At 28.8% G+C, this 19,184-nt stretch overlaps 2 protein-coding genes across 4 annotated transcripts; both read left to right on the top strand.

The window, feature by feature from the left end:
* Nucleotides 1–301: 301 nt before the first annotated feature.
* Nucleotides 302–8,302, top strand: LOC139100522 (disks large-associated protein 1-like). 3 transcript variants are annotated; one of them, XM_070653135.1, is made up of 8 exons: nucleotides 303–473; nucleotides 2,665–2,849; nucleotides 3,032–3,158; nucleotides 4,144–5,010; nucleotides 5,640–5,983; nucleotides 6,057–6,153; nucleotides 6,755–6,906; nucleotides 7,685–8,302. In XM_070653135.1, the coding sequence occupies exons 3-8, from the start codon at nucleotides 3,095–3,097 to the stop codon at nucleotides 7,931–7,933; spliced, it is 1,773 nt and encodes a 590-aa protein (XP_070509236.1). In that variant the 5' UTR covers nucleotides 303–473; nucleotides 2,665–2,849; nucleotides 3,032–3,094; the 3' UTR covers nucleotides 7,934–8,302. The 3 variants fall into 3 exon arrangements, with proteins under 3 accessions (XP_070509237.1, XP_070509236.1, XP_070509235.1); XM_070653136.1 differs by having other exon boundaries at nucleotides 302–473; nucleotides 2,665–3,158; nucleotides 4,180–5,010; XM_070653134.1 differs by lacking the exon at nucleotides 303–473 and having other exon boundaries at nucleotides 2,974–3,158.
* A 2,130-nt stretch (nucleotides 8,303–10,432) lies between these two features.
* On the top strand, nucleotides 10,433–18,638 carry LOC139100583 (1-acylglycerol-3-phosphate O-acyltransferase Pnpla3-like). The gene is made up of 7 exons (XM_070653233.1): nucleotides 10,433–10,651; nucleotides 10,713–10,826; nucleotides 14,734–14,994; nucleotides 15,054–15,214; nucleotides 15,294–15,724; nucleotides 16,389–16,824; nucleotides 16,901–18,638. The coding sequence occupies exons 1-7, from the start codon at nucleotides 10,567–10,569 to the stop codon at nucleotides 17,351–17,353; spliced, it is 1,941 nt and encodes a 646-aa protein (XP_070509334.1). The 5' UTR covers nucleotides 10,433–10,566; the 3' UTR covers nucleotides 17,354–18,638.
* The last annotated feature ends 546 nt before the right edge of the window (nucleotides 18,639–19,184 follow it).

Genomic DNA, 19,184 nt, shown 5'->3' with positions numbered 1-19,184 from the left:
CTTTTTTTTTTTTTTTTGCGTAACGTAATAAGTGAACTGCCCCAATGAACTTCTTTAAATTGATTGAAATTTTAAAATTCTGAAAATTCATAGTAAATCTCTGAGGTTCTTATAAGAGTATTTTAATTGCTATAGTAGGATATTTCACAAATATATTACAAGGAATCACAAAAAAATGACTTTTCAACAATTTTTAAAAATTTCAAATATCCGACTTTTTTTGTCGGTTATTTAAGTTATGTGTTCACCGCCAGAGTACTTCATGTTCATTTATGAAAGTTCATTTTAATTCAGTAGCTATAGTAGATCACTTGGCGATTATTTTAATATTAATTCGATATTATTTAATTTTACATGAAATAAACAAAGAATTAACAATGAATTGATAGTAATGTGCTCTTAAACCTAAGTTATCTAAAGTATATTGTGTAAATTTATTGAAATTTAATACATTTGTGAAATTTAAGAAAAAGGTAAATGAGTCACAAGGAAATAAAAATTGACCGTAAAAATTTTGTTCGTCTTATTATTTACATTTTTTTCTGCATTTATCATTAATAAATTGAAATCATTCCTGTTACTTGTGTATTATCAATAAGATACCGTTTACGTGCAATTTATAAAAAAAATTAAAAAAAAAATCAAAAGTTTGTTATTGATTAAACAAAACAGTTAATAATATCATTATAATATTTTTTTTTTTTGAAAAAAGAAATATTCAAGCACGAGTTAAAAACTTTTTATGTGGCTTAACTATAAAGATACAAGCGTACCAGCATATATGTAAATGTCAGTAAAAGTTTCCATGAAAGTGCAAATTATAATTTTATTAATACTGCGTATCCATCTTTATTTGGATTTTTTTTTAAATGTGTAATTCATCATTATCATTTATGTATGTGCTATGATGGAATGCAAAAAAGGAAGGAACAAATATTATTGCGTGAATAATTTAAAATAATAAACTTATACTGCTATTGTGAAATATGTTTTCGTCATTAATACATCATTTCCAAAAAAAACAGTAATAAATAAGTTCTTTTTCTGCTGAAAATGTGTTGCGGCATCTTTTTCTGTACTTCAAATGAAATTTGATTGTATTTTTTTTTCTCAAAACAATGTCAAAGAAAGTAAAATAGAAAACCTTAAAAATAATGTACGACTCTTTAAACTTAAAAAGTTGAGAGAACATTATTTCAATTGCAGCAACAATCTAAGAATAGAATATCTTATTTTGGAATATGTGTATGCATGTTTAATTTTTTCATTCGTATTTTCCTTATGAAATAGTCATAGCGTAAATTAGAATAACTTCTATCGCATCTGAATCTAACTGAAGAATGTCTGATGACTTTTTTACTTAACATATCCAATGAAATTAAAATTAGAATTTAATTCCCTCCTTCTTAAATCAAAAGCTCATTCAATGTATACATTTTTATAATACTTATTACCTATACCTATGTGTTATACTAAACTTTATAATATTTTTAATTTAATTATTTTTTTAAATTGAAAACCAAGTTTATAGGTATTATAATTAAACTCAAAATAAATTTCAAATTGTTGCAAAAACTCTTTGCTTAGGAAAATGATGTATCATATAGGTTTCTTAAAAGAAAAGAGAAATAAAAGATCACAATTAAAAGCTTTTATTTTTCGTTTTATTTAATAATGCTTCTTTTTTAAAAGAGAGAAAAAAAAAACGTTTATTATACTATGCTAAAGTAATGTTATGATTGCAAATGATGCTATAACACCGCTACGAACCAAATTTCTTTTTCTCATTTCGCTATGTAATGCATTTAAGTGATCATTAAAAGAAACAAATTAGGTTTTACAAAAAAAGAAAAGAATGCATCATATTCATCTGCAGATATTTTTGTTTGTAAAATATTACCGTTTTTTATTGACAATTGAGAAGCTTACTATCATTCATGTCGCCTACTTTTCCTAAACTTCTTCTAAATATAATTTACATAGTTATTTTGCTAATCATCTTAATAATGTTTTTCGTTTCACGTGTCATAATTTTTAAATTATATGTATTTATAAACATCACATATTTCAATGATTATTTTCCTTGTGCATCTTAAGATAAAAAAAGAAAATTCAAATAGAATTTTGTTTTATGAAGCGAAAATATTATAGTAACAAGGTCAGACATATACTTACGCTCACGTTTATTCACGTTCCCTGCTTTAGATTTTTAATCAAGCGTGATAAGTGATCGAAGTTTTCATGCCACTGATTTTCATGCTTAAGTGAAATAATGATTTTCATCTTTACTTTAGACTATTATAACTATGTTGTTACTTTAAACATTTTATTTTACATTTTGACTTTTAAGCAAAAATCATACTCAATGCATATCAAACTAACAAATACCTAAAATAAAACGAAGGAAAAATTCTCATCCTTATTCATAAGAGTCAAAAATTTGGGTTTTAATCATTTTAAAAATTTTCGTACAAAATTTTCTACAATTCTTACGTTATAAGAAAAAGGAAACAAAAAAATATTCTGTCAAATTCAAATCAAAATCATTAAATAATTTAATAAAATTAGCCCTTAGTTTTCGTTAATTAAAGCTTTTTTTGTTTAATTCACAACGTTTATCGATTAGTTTAGGATTAATTGGTTTCTATTTCATTATCTTTGCAGACACGAAATTTTTTTTTAAAATTCTTCATATTAGAAATCTTCTAAAAGTTCTGGAACATACTAAAACGAATTAAAAATCTAGTAATTTATATAAACGTTTCTCATCGCATACCATATTTCGCTCAAAAAAAGGAATAATGTAATAAAAACTGGCGAAATTTTTAATAAACGACTTAAACGAATAAGTAAGCAGATTTTTTTGTATAAAGTAAAGAAAAATAAATCACGCCAGAAACGAAGGAGAGCAACCCAAAGTTCTTGTTAGTTTTTTTGTATTATTAAATCAGAATTTATTTTAAAAATACATAGAAAGACATTTTGCTATCACCTTTACATTTCAACATAATTCGTTTATTTATGAATCAAGAATATTTGCTTGCAACAATTGCGAAAACACAAGGAATAAAGTGAATAAAAAAACGATTAAAAGATGGATCGCAGTATCGATTCAATCGGTTCATGCTCATTAGACGCTGATTCTACAGACTTTTCAGGTAAATGACAAGTTTGTTTTTTTTTTTTTTTAATGCATTGCGAGTATAATGCTGCTTTTTTCTTTTAATTTGAATGGTAAATTTTTGATAAAAAGAAATTTTTATTAAACAGAAAATTAATCTGAGCCTCACATTAATTTAATTCTTTACAATCAATGCTTTTTGTACATTCATAAGCAAGCATATGTGAAATATTTAACTGCACACTGGCTGCACAAAAATAAAAATATCCTAAACTTATTAACAACTTGTAGAATATTGATGGTTGCAATAATAAAATTTAGTAAAACATAATTAATATATATTAATTTTTTAAAATAAATATTTACCAATTCCTGCTTTTAAAAATATTGAATTTATTCTATTAATATGATCAAATAAAGATATCTACGCTCTTTAACTAGAAATTAAATTTCTAGTTTAAAAAACTTCATGCCATATTTCGATGAATAATATTGCGCAAGGACGGAATCTTAAAAGTGCTCTAAAGTTCCAAAATAAGTTGACATGATACACAAGACCCACGTAACATTTTTCATATATTACTTAATGAGTTGCTCTTGTGATTTAATTTTAATAAAAATACACGATATATGTGGTAGTTTGAAGGTCATGGAAACAGTAAAAAATTAAAGTGAAATTTACATGCATCAACAAATTGAAAATAATTGAATTCTTTGAATTTATGAAAACATATTTACATATTTTTTTGGGGCAAAAAATCACTTTTAAAAATGCAATTTTCGTTTTGTATATACACCTAAACCTATTCCTTATATGACTAATAAATATATTGAATTAATAAAGGTGGAAGTTGTTGACATTCCACTATATCAATTATGTATGTATTTTAAAAACGTCTTTTTATCTTTTTTCGTTCGGAAGTATATACATCGAAAATAATATTTTAATGTTTAACTAATTAAATATTTTCCTTCTTTTATATATTTGCAAATCAAATAATAATGCAAACAATGAATTAAAGACACATCAGAAAGTATAAATTTCATTTCACCTTCAGCAACACGTGAAAATTTTACGGCCGGTATTTCAGAACGAGTAAAAAAGATTCAAACGACACAACCTCTTACACCAAAACTGATATTAAATCAACCAGCAAATCAACGTACTGCTACAACTACTGCATATTTTGACATTAATTCGGGAAAAATTAGCACAATTGTTTCTCGAACCGATACAAACGATACCTACATTAATGGAAACACCGAAAAATTTTTAAGCACTAAAACTATTGAGTTACAATCTCCGACAGTAGTTTCACATGCAAATAAGAAACCGAGTTACCTGAATTTGGCTTGCTGTGTGAACGGATACTCCAACTACACAAACTACGATTCTGTTGAAAGAAAAGAGATCAATAAATCCCGCGAAGTATCTCCAATAAGACCAATTATAACAATGTCACGTCAACCAAGATCAAATGATAATTTATTATCAGTTCCACAACCTGTAACTTTTGTTAAGCAATCCCCTTTAGCTAGTATTACAAAAAGATTTGCATCACTTAATTTAAGCGATGGTAAAGATACAACTGACAATGCAGTCAATGGAAATATTTCAAATCGTAAAAGTTTTATTCAACAACGTGTTGAAAAGCTATACGGTACTACAAAAATTCTCACATCCACAACGACAACTGTTAAAACTTCAGAAATAATTAATTTGAATGGAAACAGTCACAAAGTGAATGGATCATCAGGAAAAGAAATCGATGAGAAGGAAAACGATGAAGAGCTATGCATGAACTCTCTTCCAGTAATGAAGCATTTGCGACCAGAGTTTTGTCGTCAGTTGAATTTTTTAAATTCCCCCAAAAAGACACGAAGCACAGGTAAGGGTTAATTCAAAAACGTCAAAAATTCAAATTTAACAAATTTTATCAAAAACAGCCAAAAACTTTTTGAATAACATACTCCGAACCGGTTCAATTGCATACCCTGAATTTACGTTATAAGCCACTACCCGTTACTAAGCCACTGGCTTTGTAAAGAAATTTGACTCAAGAAAAATTTTGCATCCGTTAATAAGCCACTACCAAAAAGTCATTAATCAAACTAGATAAAATAAATTTTCCGATTTCAAATGACATATTCGATTATAAACAATCTGTAAGGACTAGAAGAAATTAATAATTTTTAAGATTTCCATGAAAATTTTCGTTTTTTATTCATTTGTTTACATTTTTTACTAAGCCATTACTCGTTATTAAGACTTTTTTTACGATTTTGAAAACTTTTTTTACGATTTTGAAAACTTTTTTCTTCCGACAAGCCACTGGCTTATAACGTAAATTCAGGGTAACGGATATTTGAGATTTGAAAGTTCAATTATTTCAGATTTTTAACTGTAGAAAATTTATGAAAGTACCTAAATGTGCTAAAATTAATCGTTTCGTAGTGAGAACATATTTTATTTTAAATAAGGATTAAAAATTTATACTTTAAATTATTCTCTTTACAGGCAATAACACGAGTAAAATTGAAACTCACATAGATAACACTAATTTGGAAAAAATAGAAAATCAAAATTTAGAGTCAAATAATAAAGAAATTGTGATGGAGAGTGAAACTAATAATAAAAACATATTGCCAAGTAAAGAAAAGTCAGAAAATAATAATGTAGATATAAGCAATAACAATATTTTTAATGAAAAGATGATGGAAATAGGAAATTGTGTAAAATCACCATCAGAATCTGAAATTAGAGACGGCCACTATTTTCTGAAATTGCTGAATGCTGAAAAGACTAGAATATTAAAGATTGCTGATGAAGTGGAAAGTGAATTGAAGGATTTACAATCTGATGTGAGTTTTTTTTTTTCATGAATATTCAGTTGTTATTAGAAATATAATCATAATATCTTCATCCATCCTTTAGCCATCTACAGTTCCATCAGAAGAAGTTGTTGGTATAATTCTATCAGCCATTGGAAAATCACGTCTATTAGCAACGAAGAAATTTAAACAATTTGAAGGTATAATTTTTAGCGCATTTTTGAAATTTTTTTCAAAAAGGTAGCTTAATAATGCACTTTGTTCGTTCGTTCGGCTGGAACGAGAGATCTCGAAATCTAGACATCGTAGAAAGCTCAAGATTGTTTTAATAGTTCAGTTCCATCGAGTTATTGGGTTATCGGTCATTTAGAAGTTTCAAATCAATGCATAAATAGTATAATTAACAATTTTTCATTTTCATATACAACAACAACAAAAACAAGACGTTTTTTAATTGTTTAACAGTGTTTTTTCAATGTTTGTCGATGTTTTAACAATGTTTTTTTAACAATGTTTACTGAACAATATTTGAATTTTTTTTTACCGTTATGAGTTTTGAATTATGAAAATCCGTTAAATGATTAAGTTCTTAAATTTGTGGAAGTTTTATATGGATCTTGTTTTTAAGATATGAAAGTGACCTGGATCTTGGTTTTTGAGGTCTGGAAGTGACTTATTAATCAATTACTGATCGCTGGGACAAAAATGCGCTTAAGTCCCTCGAACAATAACACGAGGACTTTTGTAATTTTTTTTATTAACATGTGTTGTTTTACTGACTTTTTTCCGTCTCAATTTTAGGTCTTTGTTATGAGAATCTCACGCCTAATATGGATGGTCCCCAAACTCTTTCTGGTGATTTACAAGGATTTTGGGATATGATGATGCTACAAGTTGATAATATTGATGCTGCATTTGAAGATTTACAAATATGTCGAGCAAGTGGGTGGAAGGTAATAAAACAAATAAGTGGAAATTTTCATATTCATACCATCCCGCTTGTGGAATCATCTTATACATTAGATAGCTAAAAGTCTGATTGTAACATTACCAATCCGAATATTGATTCTAATAACGTGAAATTGAAAAAAAAAAACACTTCCTGTAAGCTAAAGTAGTAAGCTTTCGCGATAGCTCAATTTAAACTAAAGCCAAATATTTCAGTTTTTTTGCATCTGATAAATGGTAACGTGCGACCAGTATAGATTTTGGGCTTATAACATTCATTTACAAATTTATAGCTGATTATTGCAAAACACTTTTTTAAATTAAATAACATTTCTGCTACCTTCAAATGGTTTCATGGAAATTGGTTTTTCACGCAAGTTGCACCTGGAAAATGTAGTTTGCATTTTTTTTCATCCTAAATAAAAAATTAAAGCGATACTCGGCTTTTCTCAGAAAGAACCAGTTTTAAAGCTGTTCTCTATATGAAGTATTATGATTTTATGTCATATATGCTAAACATTTAAAGTTTGACAAGCTCGGGATTGTAATTTATCCGATACGAAATTATCAAAAATGTTTGATAATCCTAGCATTTCATATAGAGAACAGTTTGAATAAAAAAAATGGTTTTATATGGTTCTATCTTACCAAGAAATACAAAAAATTGTTTTAGTAGAAAAAATCGTTCAAAAAAATTGTTATCAACGTAAAATTAAATTTAATGTAAAATGTATATATTTCCACAAAGCTTCATTACTAGTTTGAAATATCATTTTTATTTAGAAACCACAACCATTAAGTCCATTGAGTGCACCAAAAGGAACACGTCTAACAAAGAGACCACTTACGCAAAATAATAAAGGAAAAGTAGCAGCAGTAAACAAATCTTCCACAGCATCATCAGAAGCAGCACAGAAGCGTGATGAACAACGTAAGAAACTTTTAGAAATGAAACGAAAACAAAAGGCTGCGATGCAACAAAATGGAACATTGGAAAATGAAGCTTTAAACGATGATAAGAAGGAAAACTAAAACCTTTGAAGGATAATTTTCTGCTTTCATAAAAATTACTTTGTTTTTTTTTTTTTTGTTTTCTAAATTTTTGTACTTTTTGTATTGACACAGTTTAATCGCTAAATGCCTTAAATATGCGCGTTTTTTTTTTATCTTACCTACTAAAGAAAGACATCATAAAGTCGAATTCCTTCTGTCAGTAAAAAACGATCCGAAATTAAATTTAATTATATTATTTAGTACATATAATAAGTTTATAATTCACATAATTCTTAACGAATATTTAATTTGCCTACATTTCCCACTGAAAGCCCATATCTACCTTAATTAATTCTTATGGTCATGTATATTTTTTATTACTCATTAATACAAATATTAATTATTTTATTCAAATTTGTTTTTGAACAATCAAGAAATTATATAGTTAATTTTACTCTGATCATGGTGCCAAAAATCAGTGTTTTATAAAAGCACCGTTCAAGTTTTATGTATTCTCATCATTTTACTTCGAAATTAATTATTTTTCAATTGATTGGCGATAATGCACAAAATTCTTATTGGGAGGAAAATCTTAAAACAAATTAAACTGAATGATTTTTTGAGTAACTAGATAAATTTCATCGACTAAATATATCTGTATATCGATTCCATTTTTTTCCATTATTAATTATTGTACAACTTATTCTTTCCTAATAAATTTAGGTTTATCAAAAAAAAAGAAAGATAAACTAAATTAGTCTTTGATTAATCTATTGAAAAACGCCTTACTATTTGTCAAATGCTTCTTAATGCTTTAACATCTTTTTAAAGAATCCATATATGTCATGTATTTTTGAGATATTCAAAAATTTCCCAGTTACAACATATTTTAACTTTTGTTGATCATATACGTATTCTAAAAAATAACACAATGAGAAATAAAATATAATAAGAAAAACGAGGTAAAAACACTTTAATTAATTACAGTTTATATCTACTCATTTTTGAAGAAAATTATTTCAACTCCATCAAGCTATTGCTAGTGCTGCGTTGAAGTCGCTCGATATGGTCGAGTTCTTTTCTATTTTTAGCGCATTTTTGAAAAAAAAAAAAATTTTCAAAAAGATAGCTTAATAAATCACTTTGTTCTGGCCAATATTTATATACTAGAGTATCGGGAGCGCCCGTGGCGCCCCATCTTCAGAATGTACATTACTCCTGATAACCCTCAATTTTCGGCTTCACATAGCTTCCCACGGCTTCACATAACTTCACATTACACCCCCATCCCCCCTGATACCCCTCAATTTTTGGCTTCACACGGCTTCACACATCTTCACATTACACCCCCTGATACCCCTCAATTTTTGGCTTCACATGGCTTCCGTTCTTGTATCAGCAAAGGAATTGGGTGTTTATAATATAGATGTGGTCATACGAAAAAGTGACCGTTGAATTTTTGAAAATTACCAACACTATTATGTGTATTTTACACGAAGAACGATGGAAAATTGTGATAGTGTTAGTTTTGTTTCGGGTGAAGTTTGTCTTTATGACCTCATATATAAATATTGGTTCGGGCGATCGGCTGACGCTAAAAACTTTTTATTTAGACATCGTAGAGATCTCGGAATGGTTTTAAAAGATCAGTTCCATTAAGTTATTGCGGCGCTGCCCATTTAAAAGTTTCAAATCAAAGCATAATTGTTATAATTAACAATTTTTCATTTTCATATACAACAACAACAAAAACAACAACACGTTTTTTTATTGTTTTACAGTGTTTTTTTAATGTTTGTCGATGTTTTAACAATGTTTACTGAACAATATTTGAATTTTTTTTGACCGTTATGTGGTTTAAATTATGTTAAATGATAAAATTCTTAAAAATTTAGTATAATGACTTGGAATTTACTGGATCTTGTTTTGTGGATCTGGAAGTGACTTGGATCATACTGGATCTCGTGTTGTGGGTCTGGAAGTGATTTGGATCTTACTGGATCTTGTTTTTTAGGTCTGAAAGTGACTTATTAATCAATTACTGATCGCTGGGACAAATATATATATATATAGAAGATTTTAATTAAATGATTAGTCGGGCTACTATTGAGATTTATATAATAACAAACAAATCTCAAAAAGATTCACAAATTTTTGTAAATAAAAAGATTTGCTAGGAAATTTGATGTTTATAAAAAAGGTAAAAAAGAGACGAAGCTTAGAGTGAAATGACAGACAGAAGAACAGAATGACCTAAATTATATTAATAATAAGAAGTCGACTCGACTCCATACAAAATTCAAGAAGAGTTCGTGCTCCGGAATTTCGATATGAAAATAAATTAAGAGTTTTGAGATTTAAATGCCTTAAATGATTGGACAATAGATGGCGCTTTTTGGAGACGAAAGCAAAATTAAATACATTCTACTTTTTGTTTGCTAACAAACTGCCATCTTTATGTGAAATTTTATACTTTTAATCAGTATATAAAGTACAAATTAAAAGTTCTCTTCATAATTCAGTTTTATTTTATATTTCATTGTGATCAGTTCAATTAATTATTCTGCCTTTACATTAAACATTTTTTAGTCAAAAATCAGCTGATTTTTGAGAAAAAAGTAAAAATATACGTTCAATTGAGAAAATATTGTGCTGAAATCATAATAACAAATATGAAAGAAGCAACGAAAGAATTGCAGGAAGCTTTAAAATACAACTTGTCATTTGCTGGATGTGGATTTTTAGGAATATATTATGGTGAGTGTTGGATAATTTTGTGAACGAATAAAAACTAAACTGATCTATTTACATTATTCAGTCGGTGTTGCAGTATGTTTTAGGAAATATGCTCCACATTTACTTCTTCAAAAAATATCTGGTGCATCTGCTGGATCTTTAGCTGCCTGTTCTCTACTTCTTGATATGCCTTTAGGTAAGAATATATCTTTAAATGACAATGAAAAATCAGCAAAGTGATAAGTTCGAAAAATCAATTTCTGATAAGCTCTTATCAATCTTTATCAAATAATACACGTTTTACAATTTTTCGCTGGAATAATTTGTATTAATTCAAAGGCCACAGAGATTTAATTTTATGACGTAAACATGTGAACATCCAAGTGTGTTTATCAAGTTCGTTGCGCTTTTTTTTTAATAATTCAAACAGCTTCATACATGACAATAGTAAATTACATGGATTGAAAAATAAACATGAACTTCGATTTTTGTCGACGATAGTAAAATAAATAAACAAAAGCTCTGATAAAATAACTGTACGTAATTAGGATTTATACAAGTGAAATTAATTTGATAAAAACGATTAAACAATCAACGAACTGTTCAGATCATTCAATATTTGGTGGTTCAAAAGGTAATAGAATTAGGAACTTATTTTTAAAAAAAAAATAATCTCACTAGGCATTTAAAAATCTTAACAAAGAATTTTGAATTTACATTCCATACGTCAATATTTTAGTTATTTTAAAAGTAAACAACCTTCCTGACAGGAAATTAAAAATATCCCAAATAGTAACACAGTGATTATGACCTCGTAAAAAGTCAATCAATTTTTTGATGAGTCGTTCGTTCTGTCGAGTAGTGATAAGAGAGGGTTGATTTAAATTTAATATAATTTTATATGTTAAGTATTGATATTTTCAAATTATAAGTTATAATTTACAAAATTCGATTGTTTGACGGATAATAAGACCATTCATATTCATCAATTTTTCTTATCAATTTTCTTTGTATAACTTCATGTAAACTAACAACGAAAAGATTCTAAGTTTTCATATTATTAAAAACATCCGATAATTTCAATAAACATTTCTTACTTATACAGTCAACTACTATGTAAACAACTTTTTATACCACGATTCTACTTTAATATTCAATTTTATTTATTTTTAAATCCATATGCGGACAATTTTGTGTTGTCGATGTGATGTTTTTATTTGAAAAAACCGCCTTACATTCTAGTAAATATTTTAAATTTATCATCTAATCCAATTTCACTTGATCACGTGCATAAAACGTAGATATTGTTGAATATTTTTTATGCTATAGCAATCGCATTTTTTATTTAATTTTTTAAAATGCAAATTATCTCATGTAATTTTTTGCATGCTACATGCCATGATTTTGGTAGCTAATACAATATTATAAAAAAAATTATGTTTTGTTTTCTGGTTATTTTTAAATTGTTTAACATTTTATAAATTATTATTATACATCGATTATAAGCAACAAGTGACATTGACTTTCGTGTGCTTTCTTCTTCATTTTTTCCGAAATCAATTTTTATAACGTCAATATTATTTTTTCCTTAAAAAGAAATATCAACTATTATCTCTCATGATAGGAAAATTTTCTGCTCTGCTTGTCAACACTTTGTACATTCGTGAAACATCAAAGAAAAATTCGCATAAAAAATTGGCACAACGAATTTAATTTATGTTCTTTTTATATCTTTCCGTTCGTCATCTCGTTTAACTACTGCTCCAGTATAAATTTTTTGATGCAATTTAACTAAAAACCTAATTGGTTGGTTTACCGGAAGGTTAATATCAATAATTATATATTTGGTCATACAGATCACAATTTTCCATTGTTCTCCGTGTAAAATACACATAATAGTGTTGATAATTTTCAAAAATTTAACGGTCACTATTTCGTATGACCATATATATATATATATATATGGTTAATTGGAGTCCCTATTAAAATAACGAATTTTAAAAATTCGAAACTTCATTTTTACGAACACTTCATTTTTTCAACCGTATCATTTTTTCGAAAAATTCTTCATGCAAATCATCAAGTTTCTAATGTTTTCTACAATAAAACTGTTTATTCACATTAAAAACAATTAAATTAGCATAGTTCTTCAATATAAGTAGAAAACTTAGCTGTAAAATATATGTTTAAGAAAATTAAAATGCTTGAAAAAATTAACGGTTTTTTAAAATTTGAAAATTATAAGAGATTATATGAAGAATTTTTCGAAAAAATGATATGGTTGAAAAAATGAAGCTTCGTAAAAATGAAGTTTCGAATTTTTAAAATTCGTTATTTTAATAGGGACTCGGTTAATTGAATAAACTTTTTTCAAAAATTCTCTTACGTTTTGCGTACGTATTACGTATTTTTGAAATTTTTTCAAAAAGGCAGCTTAAAACTTTGTTCGTGCGTTCTTACCTACTTACTTATTAGAACTATGCTCCGATTTGGAGCCTAGGTTGCTACAAAAGGCCTTCCATCTGACTCAGTTGCTGGCTGTATCACAAAGCTTGTAGAAATTCTCAGTTTTGACATCTAACTGGCATTCCTTCATTACCGTGCTACGCAATGTTGCTCTTGGAGCATCTGGATGCCTTTTCTCTTGTGGATTTCAACCATAGGCAGTATAGCAAGCTTGTGTCTCAACCCCAACTACAATACTATTCCGTTTTCGAAGTGTATGACCTATCCAGCCATATTAACGCAATTGTACTTCTAGATTGATGTCCTCCTGGCCAGATCATCTTAATAAAACTTGATTCGATGGCCATTCTGTTGCAACCCCAGTCCACCAGATTCTGAGAATCCGCCTGTAGCAGCCATTTACAAAAACTCGAAGCTTTTGCTGTATCTCTGTAGTTGCGAGCTAGGTTTCGCAACCATAAAGCAGTACTTGACACAAGATTTTCATCTTCAAGGCTTTGCTGATGCTGGTGGATCGCCAGATATTTGAGATCTTCGAAAATGCACCTCTTGCTTTCTGGATTCTTTACAGAATTTTGTATGCTCTGATCGCCAATATACAGTGGTATGTTATTTTTGGCGTTGATTCGAATCTCTTTTATCTTTTTTACGTTGATGACCATGCCCGCTTTAGCGGATTCGAATTCCAAGTTTCTGAGCTTTCCCTGCATGTCATGATGTGTGTATTGTGTCAACCGCGTCGTCTGCGTAATCAAGATATTCAAGACGATCATTTAAAGACCAAACGATCCCTCTAGGCTTGCCACTCGTCACAGACCGCATTATTTTATCCATAATAACCAGGAAAAGTAATAGTGATAACAAGTCACCTAGCCTGACTCCTGTTAATGACATAAATGATTCCGATTGCAGACTTTCATGTAGCACTCGACATCTAAATTTGTTCGTACGTTCGGCTGACTCTAAAAACTTTTTAACTAGACATCGTAGTGAACTCAGTAGTTTAATACTTCAGTTCCATTGTTTTGCAATAGGTTCTTCAACCTTTTTACAGTGTTTTACAGTACAAAAAATTAATTGAAAACAATGTTTTTTGCCCTGCGTGCTGAAATTTTACGTAGTGATGGACGTATGATGAAAAAAATCACGATTATTTTCTTCATCGAAAAAATGTTTTTTTTTTTTTTTTCGTAAATTATTTTAGCTCAGGAGATTAATCGTATTATTTATATGTATCTATATGTATTCTATAGAATCTAAATATTTAAGGGCAAATAACTTTTTTCGAGTTAATAAGATTTCTGTATTCTTTCATAAACCATCCTTTACTTTGAAAATGATAAGCGATCGGAGATTGTAATGTTTCTTGCTAAGCTGATTATAGTGTGAAACATTATGCTTTATCAAAAAACACGTGATTTTTTTAACCTTGAAAATTTCTGCGCAAATTAAAGAAAAATTGATCAAAACAGATAATAAAGAGGGTTTACAATGCATCTTTTTTTATTTCTCGGGATTGAATTATACCGAGATCCATAGAATTGTAGATTCAGTACATTTTAATCCCGTGGTTGAAAACCCTAATGGAAATGATAAAGGAATCCTAAAAAAATATTTTTTAATGTTAATTTTTACAGGTGAGATGACATCTGATTTTTTTCGTATTGTAAATGAGGCTCGTTCACATTCTCTGGGTCCTTTTTCGCCATCATTCGATATTCAAACATGCATTTTAGAAGGAATGCGTAAAGCAATGCCAGAAGATGCTCATTTGAGAGTAAATGGAAAACTACATATTTCACTGACTCGTGTATACGATGGAAAAAGTATAATTGTGTCACAATTTAACAGCCGTGACGATCTTCTACAAGCACTTTTGTGTGCATGTTTCATTCCAGGTATGATACTTAAAAAATAATTTTTGCAAATTATTAAATATATTTTTTTTCTTTAACAGGATTTTCAGGAATCTTGCCTCCTAAATTCCATGGCGTAAGATACATGGACGGTGCTTTTTCAGATAATCTACCTTTGTTAGATGAGAACACAGTTACAGTTAGTCCTTTTTCAGGAGAAACAGACATTTGTCCTCGGGATGACTCTGCGCAATTGTTTCATGTAAGACTTTTCTAACATTTTATACCTATTAGAAATTTTTTTAAATATTAGATTTGCTTTTTTTATGCCTTAACTTTAGCTGAACTTATCAAACACGAGCATTGAACTAAGTAAACAAAATGTATACCGCTTTATGAGAATCTTATTTCCACCAAAGCCTGAAATTTTATCTAATATGTGTCAGCAAGGATTTGATGACGCACTTCACTTTTTACATCGAAATAATTTGATAAGTTGCACGAGATGCCTCGCTATTCAATCTACATTTGTTCTTTCTAATTCAACGCCTGAACATTACGATCCTGAATGTACAATGTGTACTACGTCGCGAGAGAAGTTAATGAAAGAGAAAAAGTTGCCAGAACAAGTTATAGACGCGATGGCAAAATATATAGAAGAATCTAATAATGGCTTCGTCAAATGGTTCAAAACTCCTGCTGTGTACTTACTTAAGACGATCGGAATGCCAGCTACAATCCCTTGTGATATAGTCTATGCAACACTTACTAAGTAAGTATATCTTTCACATAAAATGTGTCATGTATGATTGTGATCACGAAAGTGAGAACAAAGAATATAGATTGGCTTTATGTTTTGTCTTGCAAAACTCTGTAATACCGTTTTCTATTGTTATCTTTATATTCGTTTGTTTGTTGATTTTGTGAATATTTTCTTATGTCTCATGTTTTTCTTTTTATTGCTGTTATATATTCTCTTCCTGCACAATTTTTCTTTCTTTCATTCATATTAAAACATATCTTTTATACTTTTTGACACATCCATTGATACCTTCCTGTCATTAAATAATATGAAACGTGTACAGTTTTCAATATGGAAAAGTAGAAAGGCGTAAAATGAAATTTTGCGTGCGTTGTATTATGAAAACTCATAGACAGAATACAAGGGAATATGCAAAGCTGATTCATGATTACGAAAGGTAAATTATCTCCTTTTAATCCAATTTTCGATTGAACATGTTTATCTGTGTTGGACTTTGAAAGCTACTATATTCAAATATTGTTTTATTTACTTCTAGATATTGTGTGTTATTCTGCTTGTCGCATATTCCTTTGTTTGTGTGTTTTTTTTATTATAAACTCATATATTTTAAAAATTAATTTTGTTGAGCTAAATTGAAAAAATTATTTATTTATATAAATTTTATTCGTTATAGATTACTTTCAACAGCGCCCACAGTACAAAAGAACATATGGGGACTTACGAAATTCTTTATGGAAAATCTCCATCGCCTGTTTATTCCACGCTTTGGATCATCTGACAATATTGAGAATGATGAAACATTAAGATCAATGTACGATGACGATCCGATACTGAAGCACTTTAATCACATTGAAAACAGAAAATCAATTGTATCACTAGTGGATTCATCAGAAGCTCTAGAATCAGACTTTGAAATTCGAGGCAATATGCTATCAAGACGTAATAGTTTATCTATGATATCACGTCGTAATAGTGCAATACCACAACAATCATTAATGATATCAAGTTTTCATTCATCTGACGTTGACACTCTAGATCAAGTTGTAAATGTCGCAGCTACTCACGACACTCTCTATTCATATTACTATACTGATGAAACTGACAAAACGGTAAAGCATAAAAAAATGATATAAATCAAGCATAACTTGTTTTAACTTGGTATTCTTTTTCAATACATATTCACAGATGAGATTTAACAAAATTGTGGATGTCACAGAATGTGACGATTCCTTAGTACAAAGCCACAGTGAGAGGATTGCAAATCAAATGCTTCAATATGATGAATCAGATATTAACATGATGTTGGATAACGACGATGACTATTCTGATCAAGCAATGGAAAATTTTGATCATGAACTTGCCATCATTCATCCTGAATCTATCGAGTTATTAGACGATTGGAAATGTGCGGAGATTAAAGTCGATGAGATTGTTAGTGATCTTATGGAAAATGAAGAGAGACGTCTTGATTTATCGCCAACAGATAGTAATTCATCAATGGAATCGATGGATTCTTTTTTTAAGCCAGAAGCTGATCAAAATGGGAATAATACTGAACAAATTTTATCTGATGATGTTAATGTTGCCATGAGAAAAAATAATCGTGATATATTAGCGCTAACGCAAACCGATGATTGAAAGCATTTTTGTTTATAAATCCATATTTTCAGTAACATTGTTTTCTACTACCTCACTATGATTAGTTTTAAAAATGTTGCATAATATACTATTTTTTTATATATATATATATATATATATTTAATCTATTCTGAACTCACAGTTTTAAAGTCACATTAGCTAACTGATATAAGGGAAAATTAAATAAAAGCTTAATCATTCTTCAGTATAGTTAAAAATACACAAATTATTTTAGCTTTCATTAAAAAATCGGTTTTACCCAAACTAGACTCCGCTACACACTAATGAGTCGTATTGCGAAAATCTTGATGACTTACTAAACATGCAAAATTTTTGAAATTTTAGCGAAATATTTGCAAAAAAATTACAAAAGTTCTCGTGTTATTAATCGAGGGACTTGAGCGCATTTTTGTCCCAGCGATCAATAATTGATTAATAAATCACTTCCAGACCTCAAAACCAAGATCCAGTAGGATTCAGGGCACTTCCTAGCCCACGAAACGAGATCCAGTAGGATCTCCAGAACTTCCAGAACTTCAAAACGAGATCCAGGAGGATCCAGATCTAAAAACCAAGATCCAGTAAGATCCAGGTCAATTCCAGAACTAAAATCCAAGATCCAGGTCACTTCCAGGCCTAAAAAACAAGATCCATATATAACTTCCACAAATTTAAGAACTTCATTCCTTAACGGATTTTCATAGTTCAAACCTCATAACGGTCAAAAGAATTCAAACATTGTTCAGTAAATACTGTAAAAACATCGACAAACATTGAAGAACACTGGAAAACAATGAAAAAACGTGTTGTTGTTGTATATGAAAATGAAAAATTGTTAATTATAGCATTTATGTGTTGATTTGAAACTTTTAAATGACCGATAACCCAATAACTCGATGGAACTGAACTATTAAAACAATCTTGAGCTTTCTACGATGTCTAGTTTTTGAGATCTCGATCACAGCCGACCGAACGAATAAAGTGTCTTATTAAGCTACCTTTTTGAAAAAAATTCAAAAATGCGTTAAAAAATCATCATCAAGATTAAAAGTTTAAGATTGAGTGTGGCTCGTCCTAAAAATTTTGAGAACCACTGAAATAAATTCATAGGTTTTGAGACTCAATGTATCAACTAAAATATTTAACTTTGTGATTGTGATAAATACCAATTAATTAATATTTAAAGAACAGTACCAAAAATTGATTATATAAGAATAATAAAATGTCAAGATTAAATTTTAAACTAGTACAGTAAATGTGCATTATACTGCAAATTTTTAGATCAAATTCAAATGGAAAAATATAGTAAAATTTTGTTTTCCTTATTTTATTTTCAAAGATAAATGCGAAATTGTGGTTGCACTGGTTAATTGTTGAGAAATATTTTAAGGGCTTTAGCATCTTTCATTCATATAAATGAGCTTGTGAAAATGTCGTCATGGTCATTTAAATATTTACCACATGAGATTTACAAAAACATTTATTTAGAAAAGTGTCATGTCCCTTTTCTCTTTTCATGCGGTTAATGACATTCCATATTATCATCCTCTGGAGCTCTATTCATTTTTAAAAATTTCAGGATGATTGCTATTACACTCTACGCTAACCACAATGATGTTGCAAAAAATGAGATAACCTCAAAAAGTTTTTCTTAATTACAGCTTATTTCGTAGTTTCGTTTATTCGTTCATCCAAATTCTTTTTATATCCCCTTAAATACGTAAACGTAGTGTTCAAAATTTAAATTTTTTGATGATATTTATTCAAACAGCAGGCATTAATAACAAATTGTGCAGTAATTAGGGTGGAAAAGCAACAATAGGTAAATCTG

The sequence above is a fragment of the Chironomus tepperi genome, unplaced genomic scaffold (genome assembly GCF_022539635.2).
Source record: "Chironomus tepperi strain 1889 unplaced genomic scaffold, CSIRO-AGI_Ctep_v1 contig_67, whole genome shotgun sequence".
NCBI lineage: Eukaryota > Metazoa > Arthropoda > Insecta > Diptera > Chironomidae > Chironomus > Chironomus tepperi.
Note: the sequence above shows the minus strand (reverse complement) of the source record. Positions and strands in the feature narration are given on the sequence as shown.